The sequence below is a fragment of the Myxocyprinus asiaticus genome, chromosome 10 (genome assembly GCF_019703515.2).
Source record: "Myxocyprinus asiaticus isolate MX2 ecotype Aquarium Trade chromosome 10, UBuf_Myxa_2, whole genome shotgun sequence".
In the NCBI taxonomy this organism is placed as follows: Eukaryota; Metazoa; Chordata; class Actinopteri; order Cypriniformes; family Catostomidae; genus Myxocyprinus; species Myxocyprinus asiaticus.
In genome coordinates this window covers 12,531,641-12,558,345 of record NC_059353.1, presented here as the reverse complement: position 1 = coordinate 12,558,345, position 26,705 = coordinate 12,531,641, and the positions used below count along the sequence as shown (strand labels likewise).

The 26,705-nt window shown below is 39.9% G+C and overlaps 1 protein-coding gene across 1 annotated transcript; it reads right to left on the bottom strand.

Moving 5' to 3' along the window:
• Positions 1-4,232: 4,232 nt before the first annotated feature.
• LOC127447519 (insulin receptor substrate 2-like) lies at positions 4,233-23,888 on the bottom strand. The gene is given in 3 exon segments (XM_051709451.1): positions 4,233-6,697; positions 20,459-21,241; positions 21,244-23,888. Coding segments are annotated over 3 exon segments (3,213 nt in total). The 5' UTR covers positions 23,669-23,888; the 3' UTR covers positions 4,233-6,692.
• Between the last annotated feature and the right edge of the window lie 2,817 nt (positions 23,889-26,705).

Sequence of the window (26,705 nt, the reverse complement as noted above, 5' to 3'; positions counted from 1 at the left end):
CAAAATATCTTCGTTTCTGTTCCGCAGAAGAAATAAAGTCATACAAGTTTGAAATGGCATCACTGGGGTAAAAGATGAGAGAATTATCCTTTTGGGGCGAACAATTCCTTAAAGTGTCTTGTTCAAGGGCACAATGGAGATCATCTCATTAAAGGCTTTGAACTAACAATTTTTTGGTTAACGGCCCAGATCTTTTACCACTAGACTACATGCATTACTCTGTAATGTGTCTAAGTGAACTTGCATGACTTCAGTGGAATGTATATAAATATCTAGTATACTGTAGTATACAAAATGCAAGCTGTGAGAGGGCTGCAGTAAGTAAACACTGTCGTTGCAAGCCTAAGCATCAATTCCCATCTACAGGCCAATTCCAGTCATCCATTACCTTTTATTATTTAATAAGATAAATTAGCATGCTTAATTGGTCCAAACGAGCTTTTTGTAGCAGACGAAGGCTGTGATGGATGATGGGATTGTCAACACGTTATAGGAAGCCGTTTCACTCAAGGATTCTCCCTCTCTCTGTGGTCTCACTTTTGGCTCCTGGATCAGTCTCAGTATCAGTCTGGCTTACTTTAATAACAAATTATTACATTTGTTTATTTATTCATTTACATAGTCTGGTTCTCAGAGACTGAATCAGATGTTTATGGGAAACTGCTGGAATTCATACTGTATGTGGACACGTAATTTAAAGGGATAGTATACCCAAAAAATACAAATTCATTATTTACTCACCCTCATATTAGTCAAAACCTGTATGCAGTAATTTTTCCATGGAACACAAAAGAAGACTTTTCTGATAAATCATTCTGAACTTCGGGAGAGGGCAAGATTATTAGTAAATAATGCCGTAAATTTTGGTCTGTTCTCACGCAAATCTATCGTATGGCTTTATAAGCTTGAAATATAGCACAAAAGTTGTATAGACTTCTTAATTATACTTTTATGGTGATTCTTTGGTGCTTTTGTCTATTTTGGAGCTTTTACTACTGTCATTGTATGGCAAAAACTGCATCAAGGTTCTTCAAAGATTTCTCCTTTCGTGTTCCGTGGAAAACAAAATAGCATGTGGGTCTGATATGACATGAGAGTGAGTAAATGATGACAGAATTTTCATTTTTGGGAGAATGATTCCTTTAATGAGACATGAGATGGTCAAAGGGAACTGCTTGAAAGCTGTCTTAATTATACATACATCTGTCTAATCAGTCAAGACATGTTGACCAAACATATCAAGGAGTCCTGTCACAGAAAGCCGGCCACGTATCAGCCCAGTGTGAACTCTGAAACCACTGCATCTGCTGAGGCTGCGCAGTCCAGCAGGCAGGCTAGAGGGAAGGATCCCAGCTTTGTTTATTTTGATATTTTTCTCCCCACCCCACCCTGTTGGCATTGCCCAGACTGTGCAATTTCATTTTACCCCTAGACTTAATTACAATTTTAATTAGCAGTGGCTTGAGATTTCATAATCCTTCATCATATGCTAGTGCAGGAAAAATCATAATCCCTTTAGTCAGTTATGTATTCTGGGTCAGATGGTCTGTCATAGAGCACAGCAGCTATTGTGACCCACTGTGTTGTCATGTCAATACCCTAACGATTGGAAATGATTGCAGAAGGCGCTGTAATTTGACAATTATATCCCTATAACTAATGTTCAACTATTTTTTTTTTCTTTTTTAAATACTAACAATTAAAAATGCTATAGATAGTATGTGTAACGGTCACATGAAACCTGTTTATTTGCCTGATGTAAGTTATTAGTCCATTATAATATCTTTCTAGCTAACTTTTTAACCCTTGGGTTGTATTCTTTTTGCAACAACTTTTTGATCCAGGTCAAAAATAACCTAACTTTGTTTGTTAAAAAATCACATTGCATATATTATCCCAATATATTGAATTAGATCTTTTTATAAACTTCTATTTTAGTAATTATGACAGGTTTTGTAATTCTTTTTATTTATTTATTTATTTTTAACATATTTTTACAAATATATATTTTTGTTTTGATTTATTAATTGAAGTGAACTTATATACCAAGCTATTGGTTTGGGGGTGCAATCCTTGCTGATGGACAAATGTAAAATAACATTTCAAATGTAAAATAACATTTCTTATGTAATAAATTAATAACCACTTGCTTGATCTAAACAAAATAGGTGTCATTTTAAAGCTTATAATCTGGACTTTAAAATGCATATAGCTGATCCAACCAGTTCTTAAATAATGCTTTTTAATTTGCTGACAAATTAGAACAGTTTTGTACTCATAATTTGAAAATTTGTTAACAAAACAATTATATTCAGAGTTGGTAAAAACAAAAAAGATGAAATAGCAATGTTTTATATATTGTTGGAAGCCACACTTAATTAGTAAAATGCAATGAGCAAATTTGTTTCAATCAGAGGCCAAACTGCAGTGAGAATTAGTGTATGATATTCCCACTGGCACACATAAATATAATGAAAAGGAGTGTCTTTTTCTCACATTTTTCATTATTACTTCATGAAACATACATATAACATGGACAACGACATATCGTAACTTACAGCAGACTATCCCAATTCAAACAAGCCCAAACACAACATAATATATGTAGATCTTGAAATATTCCTCAAAGAGTGCACATGGAAAGACAATGCACAAAAGGTGCTCAAAAGGCATTGTCTGTGTGTGTGTGTGTGTGTGTGTGTGCACGCGCACATGTCCGAGGACTTTGTTTGTGCAAACACACATCCACATACACTCTCCAGCCACTTTATTAGGTACATCTGATTATCTAATCAGCCAATTGTGTGGCAGCAGTGTAATGTGTAAAATCATGCAGATATGGGTCAGGAGCTTCAGTTAATGTTCACATCAACCATCAGAATGGGGGAAAAAATGTGATCTCAGTGATTTAGACCATGGCACGATTGTTGGTGCCAGACGGGCTGGTTTGAGTATTTCTGTAACTGCTGATCTCCAGGGATTTTCACACACAACAGTCTCTAGGATTTACTCTGAATGGTGCCAAAAACAAAAAACATCCAGCGAGTGGCAGTTCTGTGGGCAAAAATGGCTTTTTAATGACAGAGGTCAGAGGAGAATGTCCAGAATGGTCCAAGCTGACAGAAAGATGACAGTAACCCAAAAACATGTTACAACAGTTTTATGCTGAAAAGCATTTCTGAACATACAACACATCAAACATTGAGGCGGATGGGCTACAGCAGCAGAAGACCCCTCCGGGTACCACTACTGTCAGCTTAGAACAGGAAACTGATGCTGCAGTGGGCACAGGCACACCAAAACTGGACAGTAGACAACTGGAAAAACATCACCTTGTCTGACAAATCTGAATTTCTGCTGAGGTACACAAATGGTAGGTCCACTGCATCCTCAGTTTTCTGTTCTTGGCTGACATAAGTGAAACCCAACGTGGTCTTCTGTTGTTGTAGCCCATCCACCTCAAGATTTGACGTTATGCATTCTGAGATACTATTCTGCTCACTACAATTGTACAGTGTTTATCTGAGTTACCGTAGCCTTTCTGTCAGCTCAAACTGTCTGGCCATTCTCTGTTGACCTCTCTCATCAACAAGGCATTTTCGTCCACAGAACTGCCACTCACTGGATGTTTTTTTTTTTTTTTTTTTTCTTGGCACCATTCTGAGTAAACTCTAGAGACTGTTGTGCGTGAAAATCCCAGAAGATCAGCAGTTACAGAAATACTCAAACCAGCCCATCTGGCACCAATAATCATGCCACACTCCAGATCACTAAGATCACATTTTTTTCCCCATTCTGACAGTTGATTGAACATTATCTGAAGCTCCTGACCAATGAGAAATGTTAATCAGCCAGTTTTGTCCAGAACACAATATCTATACTCTGTGTAATTTTAATTGTGAATTGTTGTTTCTTTTTTATTATTACCTTCTGATGTACTATATTGTATTTATTTTATTCATAATTATTCCTAACTGTTCTTGATCTTAAATGACATTGTATGAAATGAAGTTGCAGAAACATCCATAAGTTAAAGTAACTCAACACGAGTGTGTAAGCTACACATGTGTGACGTGTCTGGGATGTTGCTGTAATGATGTGTTTCCTGAAAGAAAGAAATATGAAGACATCTGCTGTCTGGCTGAGCCAGGTTTTTCTCATCACAGACGAGACTCAAGTAGTGTCGTTTATCAGCTATGAAACAGACATGAGCAGATACACTGAGCTTCTTAAATAATGTTACTTTTTATTGCATGAGGCTATTCAGAATCAATACAGTTTCTAAAGCAATGCTAATTACACTAAGTTTAAATTATCATTTTGAAGTAGCATCACAATGCAAAGAATATGAAGTATTTACAATGGAAGACACAGGAAAAACTCAATCAGGCATTGAAATATTCAACCCTTCCATACTGTGAAACAGCATCCGCATAAGAACACTGCTGAAATTACTGTTAGGATTTAATAGCAAAAAAACAAAAAACAAACAAACAAAAAAAAAAACACTTTTCCATTTAAAATGGGCAGGAAAACATATGTACAGCAAAAACTTTCTTAAGGTTTTAAATATATTAACACAGTATTTATACATTTGGTTCCTTTCTGTAAACTAATCTTTAAAAAAATGTAAATATTGCATATGCCGTTTGTGAATTTGTACCTATGTAGCAAGTTTTACTTTTGTAATATCAAGTATTATTCAATGAATTCATTTTTTCATGTTTTTTTATTTTTTTTATATCATAGCATATCAAATATCCTTGAAGTGGCATTTATTGTACAGTGTACATACTTTTACAAACATACTGAAGAATTAGAAAAGAAAACTCCCAGGCCAAAGTTCAGCCTTTGGCGAGTACCTTCATTAGTGCTTTAGTTGTTTGGGGAAAATTCATTGAAACACATAGTAAATATATACAAATAAGACATATCCAATCTTTAACTTAAAAACGTCTGTTGCAATCTGTTTATTCATTATTTACACCTTTCTAGGCAAATGTTTTTCATATAAGTCAGGTTGTGTGTTATGTACTTGTTTCACTTGCTGGGGTTAATTTGTCAATATCAGTCTGTTTGTGAATGTTTAGGCATGTCTATAATCTCCTGTGGAGATCTCCAGAATACTCTACATTCAAAAGTGTCTTGTGTTACAATCTAGGGAGTTTGTAAGTGCAAGACAAAAGCATTGGTTCTGAAGAAGAGTCTATCCCTGTCCGACAGTAGGGAGCAGCAGTAATGGTGTTAAGCCTTTGGAGACATCACTCACTTTCACTCATCACCCGCTTGCCGATCAGCTAATCAGTGGAGCAGTTGCTGTATTAAACACCACATCGGTGGGTGCAGATGTAAGGCAAAAGGAAAGGCAGTGTTTTCAGAGTGGGATATTAGTGGTGAAAGAGGACATATCAGCAAAACTTCTGGGTTGTTAAAGGGATAGTTCAACCACACATTCTGTCATCATTTACTCATTCATGTTTGGAAACCATGAGAGTGATTAAATGACAGAATTTTCATTTTTGGCTGAACTAACATTTTAAGGTTAAAGACAGTGGGTTAAAGTGTGATAGCGTGCCTAGGCTTGGTGAGGTGTTCCTCTATCTGACCTGAGGCGCACAACATCATTCATATAGTACATGTAGCATATGGGTGCTGTGTGTTAATCGCGTGTGGCTTCGTTCCAAACTGATAACTCCACAACTCTAGAAGCCTGCTTTGCATATGCTGCCCATCCGGTCCTTTACCAGCTCAGATAAATATTATTATATTAAAATAATTTAAATATCTGTGTAGAATGCAAAATAACAATACAAATCATAATATATAAGATCTTTGATTGCAGGGGAAGCCACGACATGTGGCAGGCAAGAATTTCTTCCACTGCAGTACAAGACATTCAGTTTCCATGGCAAACAGTTCTCTTTGATACTATGTGAGTGTATACAGGTCCATAATGTCATCCGAGAAAACACTGTTCGACAGTATAGTCAGTAAGGCTTTGGATTGGTGTTTAAGAAAACATTCACTTGTAAAAATAAATTAATTTCTTAATATATATATTTTTGTAAGTCATAACCTGGCTCGTTCTGAGGTAGGGTTTTCATGTGACTGGTTATTTTATGTTCTAATTGTTAAGCGAATTTCTGAAATGCCACCTCTGTGCGGTGTTGAGACCACCCATGTGCGCACAGACACTCCCATACACACACACATATGCACACAGGTAAATAAATAAGTGACTTGTGCAACAGGTGTGTGTGTGCGTGTGAGTGTGTGTGTGCATATCAGATGTTTCTCTCCAGGTTTCGTTCACAGGTTTTGAGGGTTGAGGGACACTGGCCACTCCAAGTCCAGAGCTCTTAACTAAACCAGTGAAAAGGTCCAGAACACAAAAATTCAGCATACAGAGGGAAGAGATTGTAGTGAGTAACAGATGGACAGGAAGTCCCATCTCTCAGCATCTGTGAGTCGGAGACACATTGTCACACCTTGCGCCGGGGTCAAGTGTCCATGTTGCCTTGACGACGGCCATTCGAATGCATTTCGGGGGGTCAAAGATCAGCTGAGGGCTGAAGCAGCAGCAATGTGGTCCATCTGTCCACACAATCGCCTCCTCACTTCCTCTCATTGTGAACGACGCAAAAAGAAAAATAGAAGGTTTGAAGGAGCTTGACTGAGGAGACTGGCTCTGTTTAGTCTGAAAGAAACAAAAAGAGAAAGAAAGGGAAAACACATTAATGTCATGTCTATAAATATCCAGACAGAGAAAGCAAGACAAACCAATAAAACACAGGGTCCCTGAGATCAACACTATCAAGGCACCGTCACACAACATAGCAAGCCATATATGGGCATTTGCAAATGTTTTCAGCATTTTTCCCAAAAATTATCATATTCCTCCGTGCCTTGTCTGGAAAATCTCCCATAGTTTCACAGACCGGTGTGTGTTTTTCCACGGCCATCCATATGTGATTTATCCACGAGGAATGAGAATGGGGGGGTGGGGGGAATAAAAGATTATACGCTCTCCCCTTCTCTTTCTCGCTCTCTCTCTCTCTCTCTTGTTCTCATTCTGTCTTTCCTTCTCTCCTTTACCAAGTAAGGAATGTGTGCTCTTTTGCTAAGAGCAACAGAAGTGGCAGGTGCTCTTAGAGGGACAGGGGAAACACTCGCTGGCATGTAGCACTATGCAGCTGACGGAAAGAGTGCAAGAATATGACATCTCACACATACACAGCCTCAGATGTTCTGCAATATGCCATTACACATAACCTTTAGATTGGAAATGTAAATATGAACATGCCATTTGAAAGCACTTGATGTTTATAAAATTTAATTTTAATTACATTTTTGAAAACTGTTATTATTTTTGCAATTCCATTGGGCAGTGCCAGTGGTGCAGAAATTAAACACTTCACCTTTAAATTTAGGCTAATATAAACATTTTAGAATGTTATTTTGTTACTTTTGTAACAAATGTTATTTTTTATAAAAGGGAAAGTGAAGGGTGTTTTTTCTCCACCACCAGCGTGACCAAAAAGAATCACAAAAATATTGACTGTTTTCAAACTGCTTTCCCTAACACTGTCCCAGTTTCCATTGGTCAGACAAACTCATGTCATTGGCTAATGTTGCTGTGTCGGATTGGTCAGGATGTTCAATCAAACAGAGCAATGTTTTGATAGGACCACAGAGCCACATTGTCAAGCTATAGAATGAAGCTACAAATGGCTTATTTCCAGCCTAGCTGCCTAAGCATTGTAAGCTGGGACAAGAGAAATTCACTTTAAATCTTTAAATTTGAAATTTAAATATTAGAATGTAATTTGAAAGCCTGCTTAGTTCTCTCTCTTTCTGGTGTCTGGGCTCTGTTTACAACACTAGATCACTTTCCTGACCTCTCACCCATTGTACTTGTTTGTGAGGTTTCATTTGCATGAAGGCCTCATATCGGACGGAAGTCTCTGCTAACACAAACCCCTCGTGGGCCTTTTCTCCTCAGCCACGCACTAGACCCGTACCCCACCCATCTCCTCCTCCTGCTTTTTATCCACCTAGAACAAGAGGTGTTTTCACAGAGCGAGACTCAATCTCACACACACTTAACAAACCCTTGATTCATGGCCATCGGCTATACAGCACGCCATAATCGCTTCCATTATCTGGACTGCCCGCACACATTCCAAACACTTCCGCATGTGAGTCTGATATCACAACACACACACACACACACACACACACACACACACACACACACAGAGAAAAGGATAGAGATGACAGAAATTCCCATAAATGTCAGTAGGGTTGCATTCTCTCACAGAGAACTGGGGAAAGTCAGAAGGGAGGAGCCAGCGAGAGGTCAAACGTTTTCATAGTCGTAAAGTACCTCATCTATTCCTGCTGTTTGATACCTCCCTCTGTGTGGTATTACGAGGTATTAGATATTCTTCCAGTTAAGTGCTGACAGATCTGTTTGCTCACAGCCAACTAGTGAAGAGAGAGAGAGAGAAAGAGAGAGAGAGAGAGAAGGTGCTTTCCTGTTGTCCTTTCAACTTTCCCAACTGTGGGAAAAACAGCAGAAAACATGTTTATGCTGCTCTCTCACTCTGATGATAAACTGTTGTAAAAATTTGGCCCAATGTCAACTGTCCGTTGCAAAGCCATGTGTGTCCAGCTATTACTATAAACTGGATAATCATATTATATGCTCTGGCCTACTTTACTGTCACCACACTGCGGAGTACTTCAGAGACACTATACACATCTAAAACAAAGACGCAATGGTACCTACAGAGACATCAGCAGGACTTCTGGCCTGGCACCCCAGTGGAAACCATGATGTGAACTCGAGTTTGACTCTGTACCCAGACTCTATATGTCGGGTGGTCTACTTTGGTCACACGTATAAATAGACTAAAAAAAGACAGATAAGAGATCTCTCTTTTTCCCTCTCAATGGTTCTCACATTCACACTGATGCCATGGAGCCGGAGTCATGCAAGTATGTGTGTGTGGAGATCAGTGAGGCAGCTTGAATTTCACAGAGCTAATTAAGCAAGAGGAAGATTTGCAATTCCATGGATGACCCATTACGATCCAGAGGGACAGAAAAAACAGCGCCAATGAACGAGGGGAAAAACTGCAATGAGGTCATGGGACATTCATTCAGCAGCACCAAAGAGAGAAAGATAGAGACAGATGAATGAGCTGAGAGAGGAACTATCCTCACTTAGATCTGAAATTTTCCTCCATCATATAGCTCACCACTGCCTATCCAACCTTCATGTCTCACTTCTTTGCATTACATGTCATTGATTTTTTTTTTTTTTATTCATAAAGATTTTAGGTTAAAATGTAAATAAATGTATAAGGGAAAGTGTATTTCTTAGGTACTGTAGCTGGTCACCATTTTATTTAAGAGATAGTTTAACCCTCATTACTCAACCTCATGTTTTTCCAAACCCATATGACTTTCTCTCTTCCGTGAAACACCAAAAAGTTGCTAAGCAGTTTCAGTCACCATTCACTTTTATTGTATGAAAAAAAAAAAAAAAAAGTGAATGGTGGTCCTTTTGCCTAACAAATCGTTTTGTGTTACACGTAAGAAAGAACATTTTTCATAATTTGTAATCAGTTTTTTGCCCTCAAAAGTTCATTTTCCATGGTCTTGCAGTGTAAAAAATCTCTCAATTAATACATGTCTTTTCAATTAATACTTCCAAAAGCATTTTTGTCAACTACTTTTATGTCAAGTATTCTTTCTCTCTCCATCTTTCAGAGTAATCTCTCAACCTATAAAACTCTCATAGACGAGTGCAACCTCTCTCACTTCCGCAAAACTTTACAGTCTTAAAACATGTGTTTCCTACCGCTGAGCATCCGCGTGAGAAATCGTCACTGATAGGTATTTAAAGCAGCTGTAATCCGGACACTCCTCGAGGCCACTGTACCACCAAAAGTCAACAGCCCGTGAACCCAATGTCCCCGTCACTTGATAAATTTTTTTTTAACTTCACAGGTTAAATTTAGCCCCCTTGCATCCGGGCCGGGAACAGTCTGGCTTTCTCACACACATGAAACACAACTGTTTTCACCCACACACTTACACACAGACACACACACACACACCCACACACTTACACACAGACACAGACACACACACACACCCACACACAATTTACAGTAGAGAGAAAGGCAGCTGACAAACTGACTGTACTGTAAACATGTGCAAGTGTTACTAATTTATCTATGCCTGTCTCACATATCATAAAAAGTGTGAGGGAGGCATCAGTGTTTTGTTTGCAGTGTTGAGTTTTTCTTATCTTTTTGGATGTGAAATAAGTTTAGTCATCTGTTTCTATACCCTTCGCCCAGTATGATCTTCAAATGTCTCTCCCTTAGGGGGGCATTCACAATGACAGCTATTTGCTATGAAAAAAATCAACTGGAAGTCATTCATTTGCTGCGAGTTTGTGATTTGAGGCAAACTTTACCCAACTGTGCAACTATGCGATGCCCCAATGAGAGTGCAAACAGTAAAGCACACACTATATAAAAGGTTCATAATTTTTTTTACAGAAAAAGCATGTAAAATGCTACAATAAATGAATTATTAATTGTTATTTGATGACATTACATATCCTTTTACAGTAAAATATTGTTAAAATATTGTTTTTTTAGATGTAAAAATATATATTTATTAATAATTTCCATTATAATTAACTGTGAAAATGTATGTTTAACAAGGCAATACATGTTTAACAGTAAACTACTGTGAAAAACAATATCTGGCTGCTTCCAAAAGTCCCTGTGTGACCCATTACATTTTATTATATTTTATTGTAAATATACTGTATATCCTTATTTTGTTTTTAAATGAGTTATGTACATTGGGGTGTTTCATGTTAGATTGTATGTTATTTAGTAATTTGTTTATTGCATTATTTTAGTGTCACGTATGTTGCCCTGATGGTGTTTTGTGTTTATATGAGTGACACTGTTCAGTGTCTATACATCTATCAAATAAAAATTTAAACAGTTGTTCACACAACTGAAAGATCTGTGCATATGGTTCTCGGCTCAATATCAAATCACAGTCAGTACATTTACAGTAGTGACAGCGCCTTAGAATGTCTGGAAACTGCAACATCATTACCATGACATTACAGCTACAGGGAAAAAAAGAGAGAGAGAGAGAGAGAGAGAGAGAGAGAGAGAGAGAGAGAGAGAGAGAGAGAGATGTCTGGGCAAAAGGTTATACTGTATGCATGGTGAGATGATCATCATGTGTACATGTCATTGTCTAATCCCATAAAACACTACAGCCAACTAACCCAACAGAGCTCAACAGCCGCACGGAAATAAACGGCAGTCCATGAGAACGTCCAAGTGTGCCCATGAGGGTGAGTGAGCTCAGCAGATCTCACAGTCTCCTCTTTTAAACAAGTTCAAAAGCAGAGGCAAAGTTATTGGAGGCCAATGCTAATGCCCAAAGAGCCATTTAAATTAATTTGATGACAGTAAAGCATCACTACATATTTTGTTCTGCCACACACACACGCACACAGATCTCTTGGCTAAGCAGGGGTGAAAAGGAGCATTCATTCAGAATCATGTCACATGCCATGCAATTACACCCACACGGCACGTGCTCCTAAAGAACATTTTATGCAGATCTGAGATAATATTTTCATTGCCCAGCCATTTCCCACTGTTAAAATGATAGTTCACAAACTTTTCCATCATTCATTCACCTACATGTTTTTCCAAACTGTATGACTTTTTCATACAGTCATACAGATCATTGCATCTTTTTTATACACGAGGCTAACATTTAGTCTAACACCTCTTTTTTGTGATACATGGAAGGAAGAATGTCATATAGCTAGAATATAAAGAGGTAAGCTAGTAATAACTAGGGATGGGCATTTTGGTCATTTTGTCTACTCGAGTACTCGGACTAATTATTTGAGTACTTGTCGAGTACTCGGGGGGCGATTACATGTTCATAACTGTATATATAATAACATGTCTGACAAACATCTATGGCTGCTGCATTGTGCCTTGTTGTTCCAGTGTATCGTCTATTCTTTATTATAGGCTGTTATAAAATAATATGTTACAAAATGTACAAAAGATTCAAAATATAAAGCATCATATTTTGTCATTATGTGAAGATTCGCTGTCCAGCTCTGAAAGAATGTGCCCAACGCACGTCTGTCTGTTCTTTCTTCAGGTTACTGTAGTAATCTTAGTAAGCACGCACCAGTTTTTTTACTGACTGTCTGAACCGTCTATTTTCAAATAACAGGAGACGCCATAACCATTGCATTTTTAATATGCGTGTTAAATTGTAAGTTCAGTTTGAAGATGCTGCACTGTGTTCCATTTAGCTGCGCTCTGTCTAGCTGTTTGAAATACTTGCCTGCTGTATATGCGTTGCTTCAGCACGTTGAGGCCACTGCCACACGCGCCTGATGTGCGTGTGTGTGTGTGTGTGTGTGTGTGTGTGTGTGTCCTCAAATGTTCGCTCGTGTGGAAAGCCGTGATGCTCTATATTGCTGTTGCTGTGATTCATGAAGCGTTCCATTCAACTCGGAGAGTCTGAATTTCCACCTTTCAGCTGGGGAAAATGCAACGGAATGACACTTTATATTGGACATTTAACTCGTGCTAAAATCTTCAACTCCCATTTCGGCAAGATGCAGGTGCATGTTACTTCATGCAGGGCAGGGAGGTTTACGGTCAGTGACAAACATTTACTTTTATTAAATAATATCCACTAACAAGTCAAAGTTCTTACATGAAATGACAATAAAACGTGTTTAGCAAACGTTTTGCAGAGACAGGTGTTCAAAACACGGTTAATAACACTCTCTTTTGATTATCGTAACGATAGAATTGCAGTGTTGTATCAGTTTGGTTGCTATGAGATGTTTCTGACAATCAATGTACCCCTCAAACACACAACGTAATCAATCTCAAAATTAAAAATCAGCTCCCTCTTTGTTTGTGTGTTTAGTTGTCAGGTAATTGGCACTGGATTTCAAATTAACTGAAAAGTCACATCATGCGTGAACACTATCAATCATTGCTGCCATATCCGAGTACCTACGTACTCGAGTACTCGTGCCCATCCCTAGTAATAACATGTCCAGGTCACATTTCACCCCTAAATCAGAAGAAAACAGGAAATTATAATTTGCATTAGGAAAATTAAGCCTATTTTGGAGCCATTAAGATATTATATATTGTGACATTATTTTCATGACAAAAGCACATTTTCCATAATTCACATAATCCATTTTTGTAATGTTTTTTTATTTTTTTATTATAGTTTTTCCTATTATCTCATTCTCAATGGTGACTCTCATTCTCATACTGTAATACAATTATTTTTTTATAATTATTATTTAAATCAACATAAAGGCATCATACTTGATGTATAAATACTTCAAAATGTTAATATTATATAATTTTTTCCCATTACAGTAATTAACTTTTTATTTATTTTTTCAGTAAAATATCATTTTAATATCATTTTCTTTCTTTCATTTTGGGGTGAAATATGACCAGGACAGATTCTTGACAGGTTTCATGAGATACATCCAACGTAGTCTCATAGAATGAGCGTTATTATAACTACTTTTTTCTTCATTTATGTGCCACTTGGTTTGCTGCAGTTTTCTGGTGAAATGAACACTAGAGGCACTATAACAACTATGTGGTTTATACAATTTCACACAAATCATGGATACTATGGCTGTTTATGACTTTATAAACATTTATTTTTGCTCTATTACTCACACACTGCTATGTTATTATATCAAAACACTTTAACGCATCATTTGAAAAATAATACATTCTAATGCTTGTATTACAGACCCACTAACATTTACACACATTTTCCAACATGATTAGCTTCCGCTGTTGCTCACCTGATAGAGTGTTGGACTTTGGACTCAGAGCCCAGCCAAGGGTGCTCGAAACAAAAGTGTAGCAAAAGTGCCATAGAAGCAACACGATATGAAGTGGTTGCTTCAATAAATGTGCTTTTCATGTCGAATTTGCTTTTAAAACACTATTGGTTAGGTTTAGGGTAAGGATGTGTGTTTTGTTCACCTTTCATTTATCTTTAAGATACTATTGGTTAGGTTTAGGTTAAAGTTTTAGGTTAGGGAGGTTACGTTTCACTCAATAAAACATCCATCTAATATTAACCTTAAAAACTATGTCTGATTACAACATATTTTTCTCGCGTTTGGAGCCCTGCTCCGGACATTTCACTAGGAAACTACAGCCAAACGTGTAATGAAGCACGACATTTTGGTTTGCAAAAATGTTGCAATCGTCACGTAAATATCATGAGATCAGGCTGGATACACCCATGTATGCGTGTATGTTTGTGTGTATGCCCCTTGCTTGGACATCAAACAAAGCTGCTCAAGAATGTCTAATCTGTGGCAGTGTGTAATCCGCCTTATCTGTGCAGCTAAAAGTGGGGACCGGCAAGAGCTTTCAGAAGAACATCTTGGTCTAGTTTAACACTACCAAATCTACAACAATAGCAGCTACTTACAGAGTCAACAACAACAAGACCAAGAGGTGAAGCAGGACAGGAAGAGAGAGGTGGAGAGAAACACTGAGGAGGCGGAGTCAGTGGGATGATGGGTGATAGTCATAGAGGGAGACAGGATGAAAGTAATCCCTCAAATATGAAATAATTATAGAGAGGTGATATTAGCAGAAAGATTTATGATGGAAGAAAGAGAGAAAGGTGATGCGATTATGAACTGGGATTCAAAGAAATGGAATAGGTGTGTGTGAGTGTGTTGTGGAGGGGGATGGGTCGTCTGAGCTTGTTGTCTAGTAATAAATGCCACAGTATAAAAGGCAAACAGAAAGAACATAATATCTCTTTCACTGGTATACTTTTCAAGTGAAAGTGTGTGACTTCAACAAAAAAAAAAAATCACTTTTATTTCTAGCTTGTGCCAACTGTTTTCACTTGTTATCTGACTGTATCTCTCTATGTCTGTCTATGTGCCTGTCTATCTCTCTCTCTCTCTCTCTCTCTCTCTCTCTCTCTCTCTCTCTCGCTCTCTCTCTCTCTCTTGCTCGCTCGCTCGCTCTCTGTGCTGTTGTGTGGAGTAGCAGATGGTCGGTAATCATTTGTGTATTGTCAGTGCCTCTGATGGGCCCAATAACCACTGTGCACTGCTTGGAATGGCAGGTGCACGACCCTGGCCACCACCATCTGCTGGCCCGGCCCCTCACACACAATTCTCAAGGGGGCAAGCTTCTCTCGAAGCCCTACACTGACACACACAGCTCTCTAAGTTGAGTTCTCTGGATGTCCTAATTGTAAATTTTAAATAAGACAGTGTTTACTCTCTCCTCTTGTCATATTATGAAGGGTAAGAGGGCAGAATGCAATCTAAGGAAATTAATTTGGAGATGTAAAGGACAGCTTCAATGCCCATAGCACATTTTACACCTAACTCTTCAAGTACAGCTTTGATCTCTACAGCCGTATATACCCAAGGCCAGGTCAGAGGTGACCACTCTGATTTACAACACACTGCCAGAGTGTGTGAGTGAGCCTGATCTCATTAAATAAAAAAAAAAACACACAAAAAAAAAACACCTGACTGTGGCAACACTCTTCCAAAATATGTTGCTTCTTACACATATTAAGGCAGTTCCAAAGTCAAATATCTACTGTGTGACACTAAAATAGTTACATTTCCTCCAAAACAGATGAGGTTTGTAAGGTTAATGCCCTATCGAGTTTTAAATCAACAAAACCGATATCTCTACCCAAAACCTTAAACCTAAACCTAACCAATAGTGTCATAAAAAGCCAATGCGAGATGAAAAATGCAATTGCCGAAGCACTCATGTCATTTTGCGGTGCTTCCATGACACTTTCAGCTCATGTGTTGACTCGCACGCTCTGCAGGACTCGTTTGCATCACAAGAACAACGCTCTATCAGTTGAACTACAGAGCAACTTGATCGCACTCAAACAATATTATAAATGTAGTTGGCTGGTTATGGAAATGTTAAACTGTATTGCCTTACATGTCATGTACTATAGTAAAAGTGTTTAAATGTCATAAGATAGCATGGTGTGAGGAACAGAGCAAAAAGTCAGTATTTATGAATGATAATTAGCTCTTTTACTCATGATTTGTGAGAAAGGGAATAAAAGTCATCATTGTTGAAGCGCCTCTAGTGGGTGTGAAATGGTGTTCAATGACTCAGTGAGGACGCAGACATGAAAATACAGAGAAATAAATAAGACAAAAGCCAATCAATCCATAAACATGATGAAATTCCTTCATAAGCCTCCTAAATGACTCAAACATCCTGCACACTTTGCTGATGTCTATGTAGATGTAGTGGTATATGTAGTTATGTCTATAAAAGTATCTCTCTGCTTTGTGTGTCTTTCCTCTAAGTCTGCTGCTGTTATAGATTTTTAACCATAAGTGAATATGTTAATGCCATTTACAAATGTACTGGTCAAATCTGTGTGTCAAAGGAAGGAAAAGAGTGGAAAGTGGCGCTGCTGGACAGACACTGGCGTAGTAAACAGAGCCCATCCCAGCCTATCTGAGTCCTCATCTCTGCTCAGTGGGCCCTGATGATGGTTCCTATCAGGAAGACTATCAGGCCGTTCTACACAAATAAAAGCTCTGTGTTCTGTCTCTGTTGCTCATCTTTTGTTTTTGTGGAATGTTGGTCATGACCAATCACAGAGCCGGATGGTTGAGCTGTAGTGAGTGTGTCAGTGTTTGTGAGAGTTTTCTTTGTGGTCTCCTCCCACTGTTCTAGGGCTTCTGTGGCCTGCAGCTATGTCCTTCTGCTCTGTCCACTTTGCGGAGGTAAACAGAGAACTGCAAAAACACCTGCTTGTCAGTGACAAACACAAACACTCCCACACACACACACACACACACACCCTAAAGATCATAATTGAGCTTTTGATGCTGTGTATTCGCCTTGTATAGACCTTATTCACAGCAGCGCCAACTTTGATTTTTGATGGGAATGACAACGAGGGTTGAGGGATAGACGTACAGTCTCTTCAATGGGTTGTACGGTTGTTTAAAGTGTTTTTGGATCCTTCTGCTGACGGAACATTGTAAAAAATATCTTTCCAAAAAATTTTAGTAGACAAAAAACTCCAGACAACATGAGTTGTGGAAAATTAGATGTGATCTAGGAGCTTTTTGATGGCTTTATACAGTGCTTGTCATTTAAGGGATGGTAAATCTATCCCTCAAACATCAAAGATTTTGCAACTGTGAATATGGTCTATGGTCTGTGTATTAGACTTGCCACGGTATCATAATATTCACACCGGTGCAGTGTTCACGTTCAAACCAATTAACTTTTTATTACTTAAGTATTACCTCTGGTTGGATGCTAGGTGGTACTATGGGGTAATTTTCGTTAAACAATAGCCTAAACAATAAGGCAATGCAGCTTGATTTCAAACTTTAAACTTATTTTAACTAAAAATTCAAATGAAACTGAAAAAAATGAAGTGCATTTAAACTGTGTGATGTTCAACTTTTTGAAAGATGGCTTTGCAACAGTTGTGAAGGGCAACATCTCTCTGGCAATGAACCAACTTAATCTGTGCATTCTCTCCATCATGGGCTACCGGTCGGGTATTTCACTGTCCGTGCAAATGCAAAAAAATGCATCACTTATTGTGGGTTGTTGCGGGTTTAATGTTGGTGTTTTATTACCTTTCATCCCAGGACCCATTTTAGCTGCTTCAGAAGGGTAATGATTTTGAATGTGTGAATAAAATAATTTTGTTCCCTCCTAGGGCTGGGTGATATGCAAGAAATATTTTCACGATATTTTATTTTATTTTATTTAATATCCAATTACATCGTCAACCAAGCAGAAGGATTGGTGAATATTCTTGCTTTAGTGATTTTGCATTGAAAATTACATTTATTTATTTAAAAAACTAAAAAAACTTAAACCAAAAGACATTTCTAAATTCAAATTGCACTTCAAACGAAACAGAAAAGCAATTAAAATAACCATAAGTGGTAAAAAAAATAAATAAAATATATATATATATATATATATATAACCACCTTTCCATTTACCATCAGGCAAGTATCAATCTATGACAACGGCGGAAAATTAGTAATACATATTAAGATCTAAAAACAATTATAAATGTAAACATTATAATTATAATGACGATAATAATCACTGAAATTTAAATCATGGTTCGAGATGAACGTGTTTGTGTATTATTTTATGATTTAATCACAGATTTATAGGCTAATATATAAAGTGACCCTGCAGAGTTGCGCTCACAACGAACTGCTCTGTGGAAATAAAGCGAACTGAACTCAGAGCACCTCCTGAGCTGAGATTTGTTATTTGCAGCATTCTCATAGACGATACTATTCTTGCAAAACATTTTCAGAAGACTGAAACAAAGAATGAGTGAGAACCCTTTACATACACGTGTTCCATGAGACTGCACGCCTCCGAACAAACAGCGCGTCAGACATGTGCATAGACGGCTTTTCTGTCATCTGTTCTTAAAAATGTAATAAAGTGTGTTTCTTCAAGCGCGTGTCCGTGTGTCTAACAGCATGTCTTGTGTCATTCCGAATCCGAGACGTCTTACGGTTACCCACCATGCACATTATATTCGCTACCTGCAATTAAACGTCTTCTGTCAGTGTGTGTACTTTGCTGCCTGTGTAATTTGATACGTTGGTAAAGAACATCCGGCTTTCAATGCGTTATTTATGTTCATTTATCATGGGTCGCAACCTCTTCATTAGGCAACTATTCTTTATTTAAAGCTATTCTATTTGTTAGGCTATTGAATTGATATTGGAAGTTCCATTCGTAATGTTTCCACCAATTTCACACCGGTGTTGTCCCTTGTACAGAGTAAAACCGGTAACATCGTACACCGTGGCAACCGTACTGTGTATGTTTGTGTTTTAAGAGGCTCTAATTCTAGACTCTTTTATGAAGTGCCATTCATCAGAGACTTGAGAAAGCTACTCTGTCCTTCGTGTGCAAATGCATGGTCCTTTAAGTCAATGCTTCAACTTGCATTGCATTAAGAGTCATACTAAAGTGCAGAGTATACACTCATCCACAAAATCCCACTTACACAAACTTGCACTCAACAATAAGAACACCACCACCTCCCATCTTACTAATTTCTGTGCGTAAATTCCATGAGAGTGAAGATCAGTGTCCATCAACCCACGTTTATCTCTCAGCTACACAAACATGTCTGTTTTTCAAGTTCTGCTTAAAAACAAAAGGGGGGTCGTTCCTTCAAAGAAACCTGGCAGGTTGGAAAAACAAGCCGGCATTCATCTAAATGACCTTTGTGCACGTTCTGCATTCCAGCCCTGAAACCCTGACCTGACATCTGATAAACAACTGACTCACTTGTTTTTATTTTTCTCTCTGGGCTACTGCTGAGTCCTCGCCGTGTGTGGCACAATGACACATTTTGATTGTGCCACTTTCACAGAATGAGTCAATGCATAATGCAAATATTGGGAATGTTTCCTCTTTTGCTGAATTAATTATTGACGTGGATACTATGTCTCCAATCCTCACAATGACAAAATTTAAACTAACATGACTAACTAACCTTTCAAACCTATAAGCAGTTCCAGTATAAACCAGTCAGGCAGAACTGCACTGTTTTCATCCCAACCACTCCAGCAGGCTTGGATGAAGGGATCATTCACTGAGAATAAAAACTGCGCCACAGCTTTTAAAGACTATTTTCCATCATTCTGACACACAGAGTTGCTCAATTAGCTTTCTCACATGAGCAGACAAGCTGTCATATGGCAAAATCATCTGGTGCACAAGTAACATGCGGTTATTACTTTGAAAAATAAATAAACTGCATTTCACTATTTACATGATATTGTGATTTCACACAGCTGAATCATCAGTCTTAATTATTTCAGAGCCTTTTACACCATAGCATTTGAATCAGAGTCTAATGTGAGGGGAAAATACTACTAGTAATCCCACATAATATAATATAATAATAGTAAGCCCCCTATATTGTGATGTTAACATACTGCCATTGGGTAAAAACAGCAAACAGAAATTTAGTCTTTCTTAATGACAAGTATGTGTGACTTTAAGCCTACACAACAATAGTTTAGTATTAAAAGCTGTAGCAAATGATATTTAAGCAGTGCTGCTTTTTATTCTCTACAGCATACTCTTAACGATTTAAAAAATGAACACTGACTATATGTCAGTGCAATAAAGACATTATTGCAATAAAGTCAGTTCAATTATGTTCAGCATCCTATAGGAAAGTATAACTGCCAATGTGCAATAATAAAATCTGTCACCTCAGCTATAACTTGCACAAGTGGCATCAATAGATTTTATGAATCCTCTGAACACAGGCTTACCTTTTACTATTGTTGCGGTCTCCTTGAACCCAAGGCTGGCATATGGACTGACATGTATTCCATTGATGCCCTCTTTACAGCAGCTGGCAGCTTTGAATCTGACAAGAGAATCGCAGCTGGCAAGTCCCTCATCCATCAAGTTTAAGGCAATGTAGTTGAGTCCATTCTGAAAGCCAGCCGACGTCTCCCTACACATGGGACTGTTGTACTCTTCATCTGATCCTTCGCTGTTCCTCACCACAGACACGTTCTCCACAGAGGCCGAACCGTGCCGCCTGGCATCATGAGCGAAGGATGGAAAAACAGGCGTGACGGTGGTGGTGGAGGAGAATGTTTCCGAGCTGTGTCGTCTGCGTCCCTGGGGGTCCGCGCGAATCACCTTGGCGCCCCGGTCAGGGTCCACCAAGGCCAGAGTGGTACCACATAGCAGAAATGCTTCGACGGCTGGCACTCCCACACTCTCATCCACAGTCAATCTTTGCACACAGGAGGATGGGCTGATGGTCTGCCCACTTTCTGAAGGCTGAGCCACAGGCTGCAGAGGAGAAGCGGGCATGCCGAACAACATGTCGGTGTAATCGTCTTTAGCTTTGCCAGCTGGGCCCGCTGGTGCCACCTGTGCTGTGAGGTGGTACCTCTCTTTCTCCTCTTCTCCATCAGGGTGGGCGGGGCAGGATGTCAGCTCTGGCAGCGCCTCTAAAGGCTCAGATGGGGTGGCGTTTCCAGATTTGGGCAACTGTGAGCTCACATCAATGTTCATGTAATCAGAGAGGGGGATCTCCTCTGACCGCTGGAGGATCCCAAGGAGGAGGCTGGGCTTTCGGAGGAAGCAGTGGAGGGCGGAGAGCAGCTATCAGCAACACATCCAAAGTCTATGTTTATGTACTCACCAGGGCTTTTTGGCTCAGTGGGGAGGGGGTGCTCGTTCATACTGGGTAACGTGCGTAGTGTGTCCAAAGAGAGGCGGGTGGGCCGACTGATCCTATGCCGGTAGATAAGGCTTTCTGTCCGGCTTTGTCGCAGAGGAGATGGGACAGGGGAGGATGCAGTGGTTACAGATTCTTCAATTATCCTGTGACTCTGAGGATTCATGACAACATACTGATCATTGTCATCATCCTTTAATGTCTGCTGGGGCTTATGACAGTGGGGCAGAGAGTTAAATGAGTGAAGCTGTCTGAGACAGGGGCACTGCTCCACACCTACGGGGCTCTGGTAGTAGTCTGGTGGTGTGACAGAGCCCGAATCTACAGGAGACATGTTGAGGTACTCGCCATTAGTCAGTTTCCCATCTGAGTTGTCGATGGAGAATTTTGAGCCACACAACATCCTCATGTAGCCACTGTCATCCACAAAACAGCTGCTGGGGGAATTGGTTCGGTAACCATTTGCTATGGTGAGGGAGTGTGTCCTGGGGTTGATGATCTGCTGCGGGGCTGAAACACACATTGGGCTCATTGGCATGTAGTTGTCAGCCTTCCCCCCTTGCAGAGCCACACCTGGTGTCATTGGCATGTAGCCATCATCGCCCAGATTACTTCTGGAACTTTTCAATAACGGACCAATTTCAATGTCACCATAATCCTCAGGGTATGTGACCTTTGGGGATGCAGTGTGTGAGCTGCGCCCTGAATGGCCTCCAGTTGTGTAAGTGGCTCTCATAAGTGTGTACTCATCCAGTGAAGCTGATGACACTTGTGATGGCACCCTCTTCTGGTAAGGCATGGTGAGAGAGTGCGTCCTCCTTCTGTAGGCCTTCTCCAAGTCTCCTATGCTCTCCTCTGCTGATGCTCGGATGCTTCGCCGCCCACAATTGCTGGGCCTCTCCATAATCATGTATCCATAGAGGTTGATGCCCTCCTGTGAGGGGGACGTGTCAGTGAAGGACTCAGGTGTGTTGCTTCGGTTTGCTGCTAAAAGGTGCCGTATATCTCCCGGGCTGGAGCCACATTCATCACAAGAAATGAAGCCAGCATCGCTGGGTGAGCCTGCAATGGAGGCCGTGCAGCTGGAGGGGCGAGGGGTGCTTTCTATATTACAGCCATTGCTGCAGGACAGGCTAACAGGGCTGGCAGCTAATGGAGGGGAGTGAGGCACAGGCATGCACATGGATTTACTGTGCTGCAGGGAAGAGGTCTCAAATGTTCTACAGGGGCGAGCCGTCACTGTGTTGGAGCGGCTCAAGTGCGTCCGGTTCACACAGGGACTGATGGGGCTGCCCATCACGGGGCCATCACCCTCGCTCGCTGTGCGTATCCGACAGGACGTCAGTTTCGTCACAGGAGACGTCGCCGCCATGCTGTCGGTGCGCGAGCGCCGTTGCAGCCCGGTCTGACTCGGCGGAAGGTTGTTAAAGTGCCGCCTGGTGGGCACAGAGATGGGGTTGGTACCTGAGGACTGGCTCTTGCTGCGAGGGCGGAACTCTGACATCTCCTTCATCGCTTTCATCGCCTCCAGAATGGTCTCGTGAATGTTTTGCGCTACCACCGAGTCATCCGCCTGCATCCACAGCTCGCCGGGTCCTATCGACGCTGACCTGCCCACCTCAATGAAGAAAAAGCTGTCCGAGTGTCCGCATCGTCGTATATTCATGAGCTGCAAAATAACCGACGCCGCCTCCGTGTTGAGTTTCACGAAGCTGATGGTCCGGCTGGTTAAACACAGCCTATAAACGCCGGTTAAATTGCGGCTCTGTCCGAGTCCTTTAGATTTCAAATTGACTTGCCAAACCTCCTTGTAAGTGGCGCTGACCGGCGGCGCTGTCACGCCGTAATTCGCCTCATCAAACCCGACGAGAGATGACGCCGAATTAGATGCGGAGCCGTCGCTTACTTTCCCCTCGTTCATTACATCCGTTAAGACCGCGTACCAATCCTCCTGTTCCTGCTCGTTTTCGGCAGCCACGGCGAAATACTCGTCCTTGGTGTACAGGGCGATCAGGTGCTTGTGTTTGGCATCGGCTCTCTTGTTGATGTTCAGGCAGGAGTCCAAAGGTATCACCCTTTTCGCAGCCGACTTGTTTTTCCATTTCTTCTCGCTCTCGTAATACTCCAGCCGGGCAGGAGAGCCCTCGCTCGGCTCCCTCAGCACGAAAAAGCGCTTGTGTCCGTGCTTCTGTTTCCTCAGATATCCGCATTTCCTGACGTGCTTGTTATTGTTTACGGTCATGTTTGAAATCAGCTGTCCTGCAGTCGGCGGCGGACTCGCCATTCTCAAATGCCGTAAAGAAAAACTCTCACTTTTCCTCAACTTGTGCAGCGAGTCAGTCAGTGTGTCTCCTCTGAGTCGCGGGGAAAATCCAGTTACACACTGTTCCGTACCCAGCGCGAGCTGCGCGTTCGCTGCGAGGAGCAGTTTAACAGTAAATAACACATATCTCTAAGTGACTGGAGTGAAGAGGAAAAACAACATGTGACGTCCTACACATCCAGCTTCGGTTACAACAAATACGCACACACACACGCACACACAGTACTAGGCGGCGCAACCTTTGAGGGGAAGGCGTATCTTCCAAGCCGCCCCTCTGAGCAGCTCATTGGGCTCATTGGTGGAAGCCGCTGATTGACAGTAGAGCGCACCAATAAGATTCCACTCTTATGAACGCGCTGCTCCGCCCTCAGTGGAACAACCAAAGGTATCGGGGATCACAAACAACTGAGAGTGCTGTGTGGATCACCACGAATTTTGACGTTTTTATATTCTATTCGAAAAAAAAAAAAAATAATAATAAAAAATAAAATAAATCAGGTTTAAAGGTTAAATAGTCGTGGGACGTTTTAGGGCACAACTGGGGTGGTTAAAACAAACAGTAAGTAGCTATGCGTACGGGGCGCAAGCTTTTCTACATTTTGTTTTCTCTTTATTTGCAGCTTTAATGTTAGTCGCGTTTATGATCGTTTAAAGTTAAACATTCGGTAAGAGGAATGCGTTTTAAGTCATATATCTTTTATAGAACGAGGTTCAGGTTGTAGGCTATGGAATAGTACCATTGGCAATATTGTTATTTTGTTAAATCATGTGCGAAGTGCTCTTAGTTTTGTTTATTTAGCCTATTTAGTTATTTAATTCAAGGAAATGTGTCCAGAACTTGAAATAGCAAAACCGCATGCTCCATCTTAAAATGGAAAAATACTGTGTATTTTTTTTCCACACACACACACACACACACACACACACACACACACACACACACACACACACACACACACACACACACACATATATATATATATATATATATATATATATATATATATATAGGCAAAATGTTTCCCTTTAATTGTAATTGCCTTATTAACAGTATTATTCAGCAAACGTTATCACCTCTGTGTAAGCATCATCTCGGTTCTGACGCATCACAAAATTTATATGCAATTCGCGTTGCCCTATGCATTCCTGTATTCCTGAAATAATTTTGTTCAGCACAATTTAGCAAATTCTTGACCTGATTATGTTGATGCATTCGGTTCAATGCAAATAATTTAATTGTGTGACTATACAAATGGTTCTGGAGCCTCTTCGTTATGTAATGCAACCGGTGCTCTAGCTTAACCATGTTTGGCTGGTGTTACGCGACTGCCTCTAGTGTTCCTGTGTATGTTTGGCTTGTATTTGCTTTCCACTACAAGATTATTTCTGGCCACTGCCTTTTCCTCACAGCCCTCCTTCACTGTGTTATGTACAACAACACCCACCCCATTTCAAGGGAGCGACGCAGCAAAAGTAGAATAACAGGAGCGTTCCAGTTTGTCATTGTTGATGAGGTGAAAATCGGAGGGGATCGGAGTAGATCTCACTCAGTGTTGTAATGAAGCATTTAAACACAGAGCAGATGAATGTGAAACTGTGTCAGTATGCTCATGTGGAAATAGTAAAACATCAAGACTCTGCCCTGGTTTTGGTGGGTATCAGTGATGATGCTGTAATGCTGGTCTGCTGAGGATTGAGTACGTCAGACTGTGTACGTATATGGAGATGCTTACTCCTCTCAGATGAACTCAAATGTACTGTCTGGCTGTTTCCCAATCAGAGCGCACTCCTCCCAGGAAAAGATGTCTCCATCTGATCGTGAATATAAAAGGAGAACTCTATATTACGTTTTAATTTTTGCTAGCACAGCATGAAGATATTTTCTGTCATGTCTGTTTTGAGAGAAGTGTATGATAAATACATTGCACTTCTGAAAAATGTACTGTGCTGTAGAGTACAACTGGGCCGGCCCCTTGGCACTTTTGATTATATTTTCTCCCAAATCACTAAACAGCAACAAAAATGACCACTGTACTTTCCATAACACCTATTCATCAACACTGCTAAATATTCCTGTTTCATGAAAACATTGCGTGCAATGTCTTAAGTTTGATTTTGAGGTAATTTCATCTAACATTTATCATTTTTAAAATGTTGCAAAATTTAAGTAGCTAATGAGAATCCCTGAAATTATCACATTTGTTTTGAGACAAAATACTAATATATATATATATATATATATATATATATATATATATATATATATATAGCACATTATCCTTAAGGTGTGCCTTTGACCCCGTTGTATCCTACTGTAATGAACTTAACATGCATGTAATATATGTACTAAATACATGTGTTATATTTAATCCTAGAATGTATTTTCTTCAGCAGATCATTAAAGTGAACATCAGGGGCAGTGTGTTTGTCTTATCTAATTTAACCCATGGTTGTCATCTTATAAATGTGTATGGCCTTGAAAAAGTCCCACAGGGATTGAAGACCTTTCCCACCTCACATGTTCAGAGCCCACATTAGTTTTTGCTGGTTCAGCTCTCCTGATCACTTCCTTATTCAGTGGCAAGGTCAATTATATAGAGCCGTACATGGGTCAATTATGCCAAGAATCCACTGATTTTATCTAAATGACTGCGAAAATAAAATCAAAATACCCTCCTATATCACTCCTTAGTGCATCTGTCCTCTGCCCATGAATAACTTGATTCAACAGCTCAGTTATGAGCTAGAAGTCATTGGTCCAGGACAGATACGTTTGACATATTTGCACACTGTCTTCATTAACAATCAGCAAATGATAAGCTTGAGTAAATCATGTGTGTATGTTAAGTGAGATTCACTGAAACTTACTTGAGTAGCCTATTCTATTGCAAGTATAACCCCCAGCTCCCCCAAGTGTTGGGGAGACAAATGCAAAAGGTAAAGAATTTTTGGTAACACTTTACAATAAGGTTCCATTTGTTAACATTAGTTAATGCAT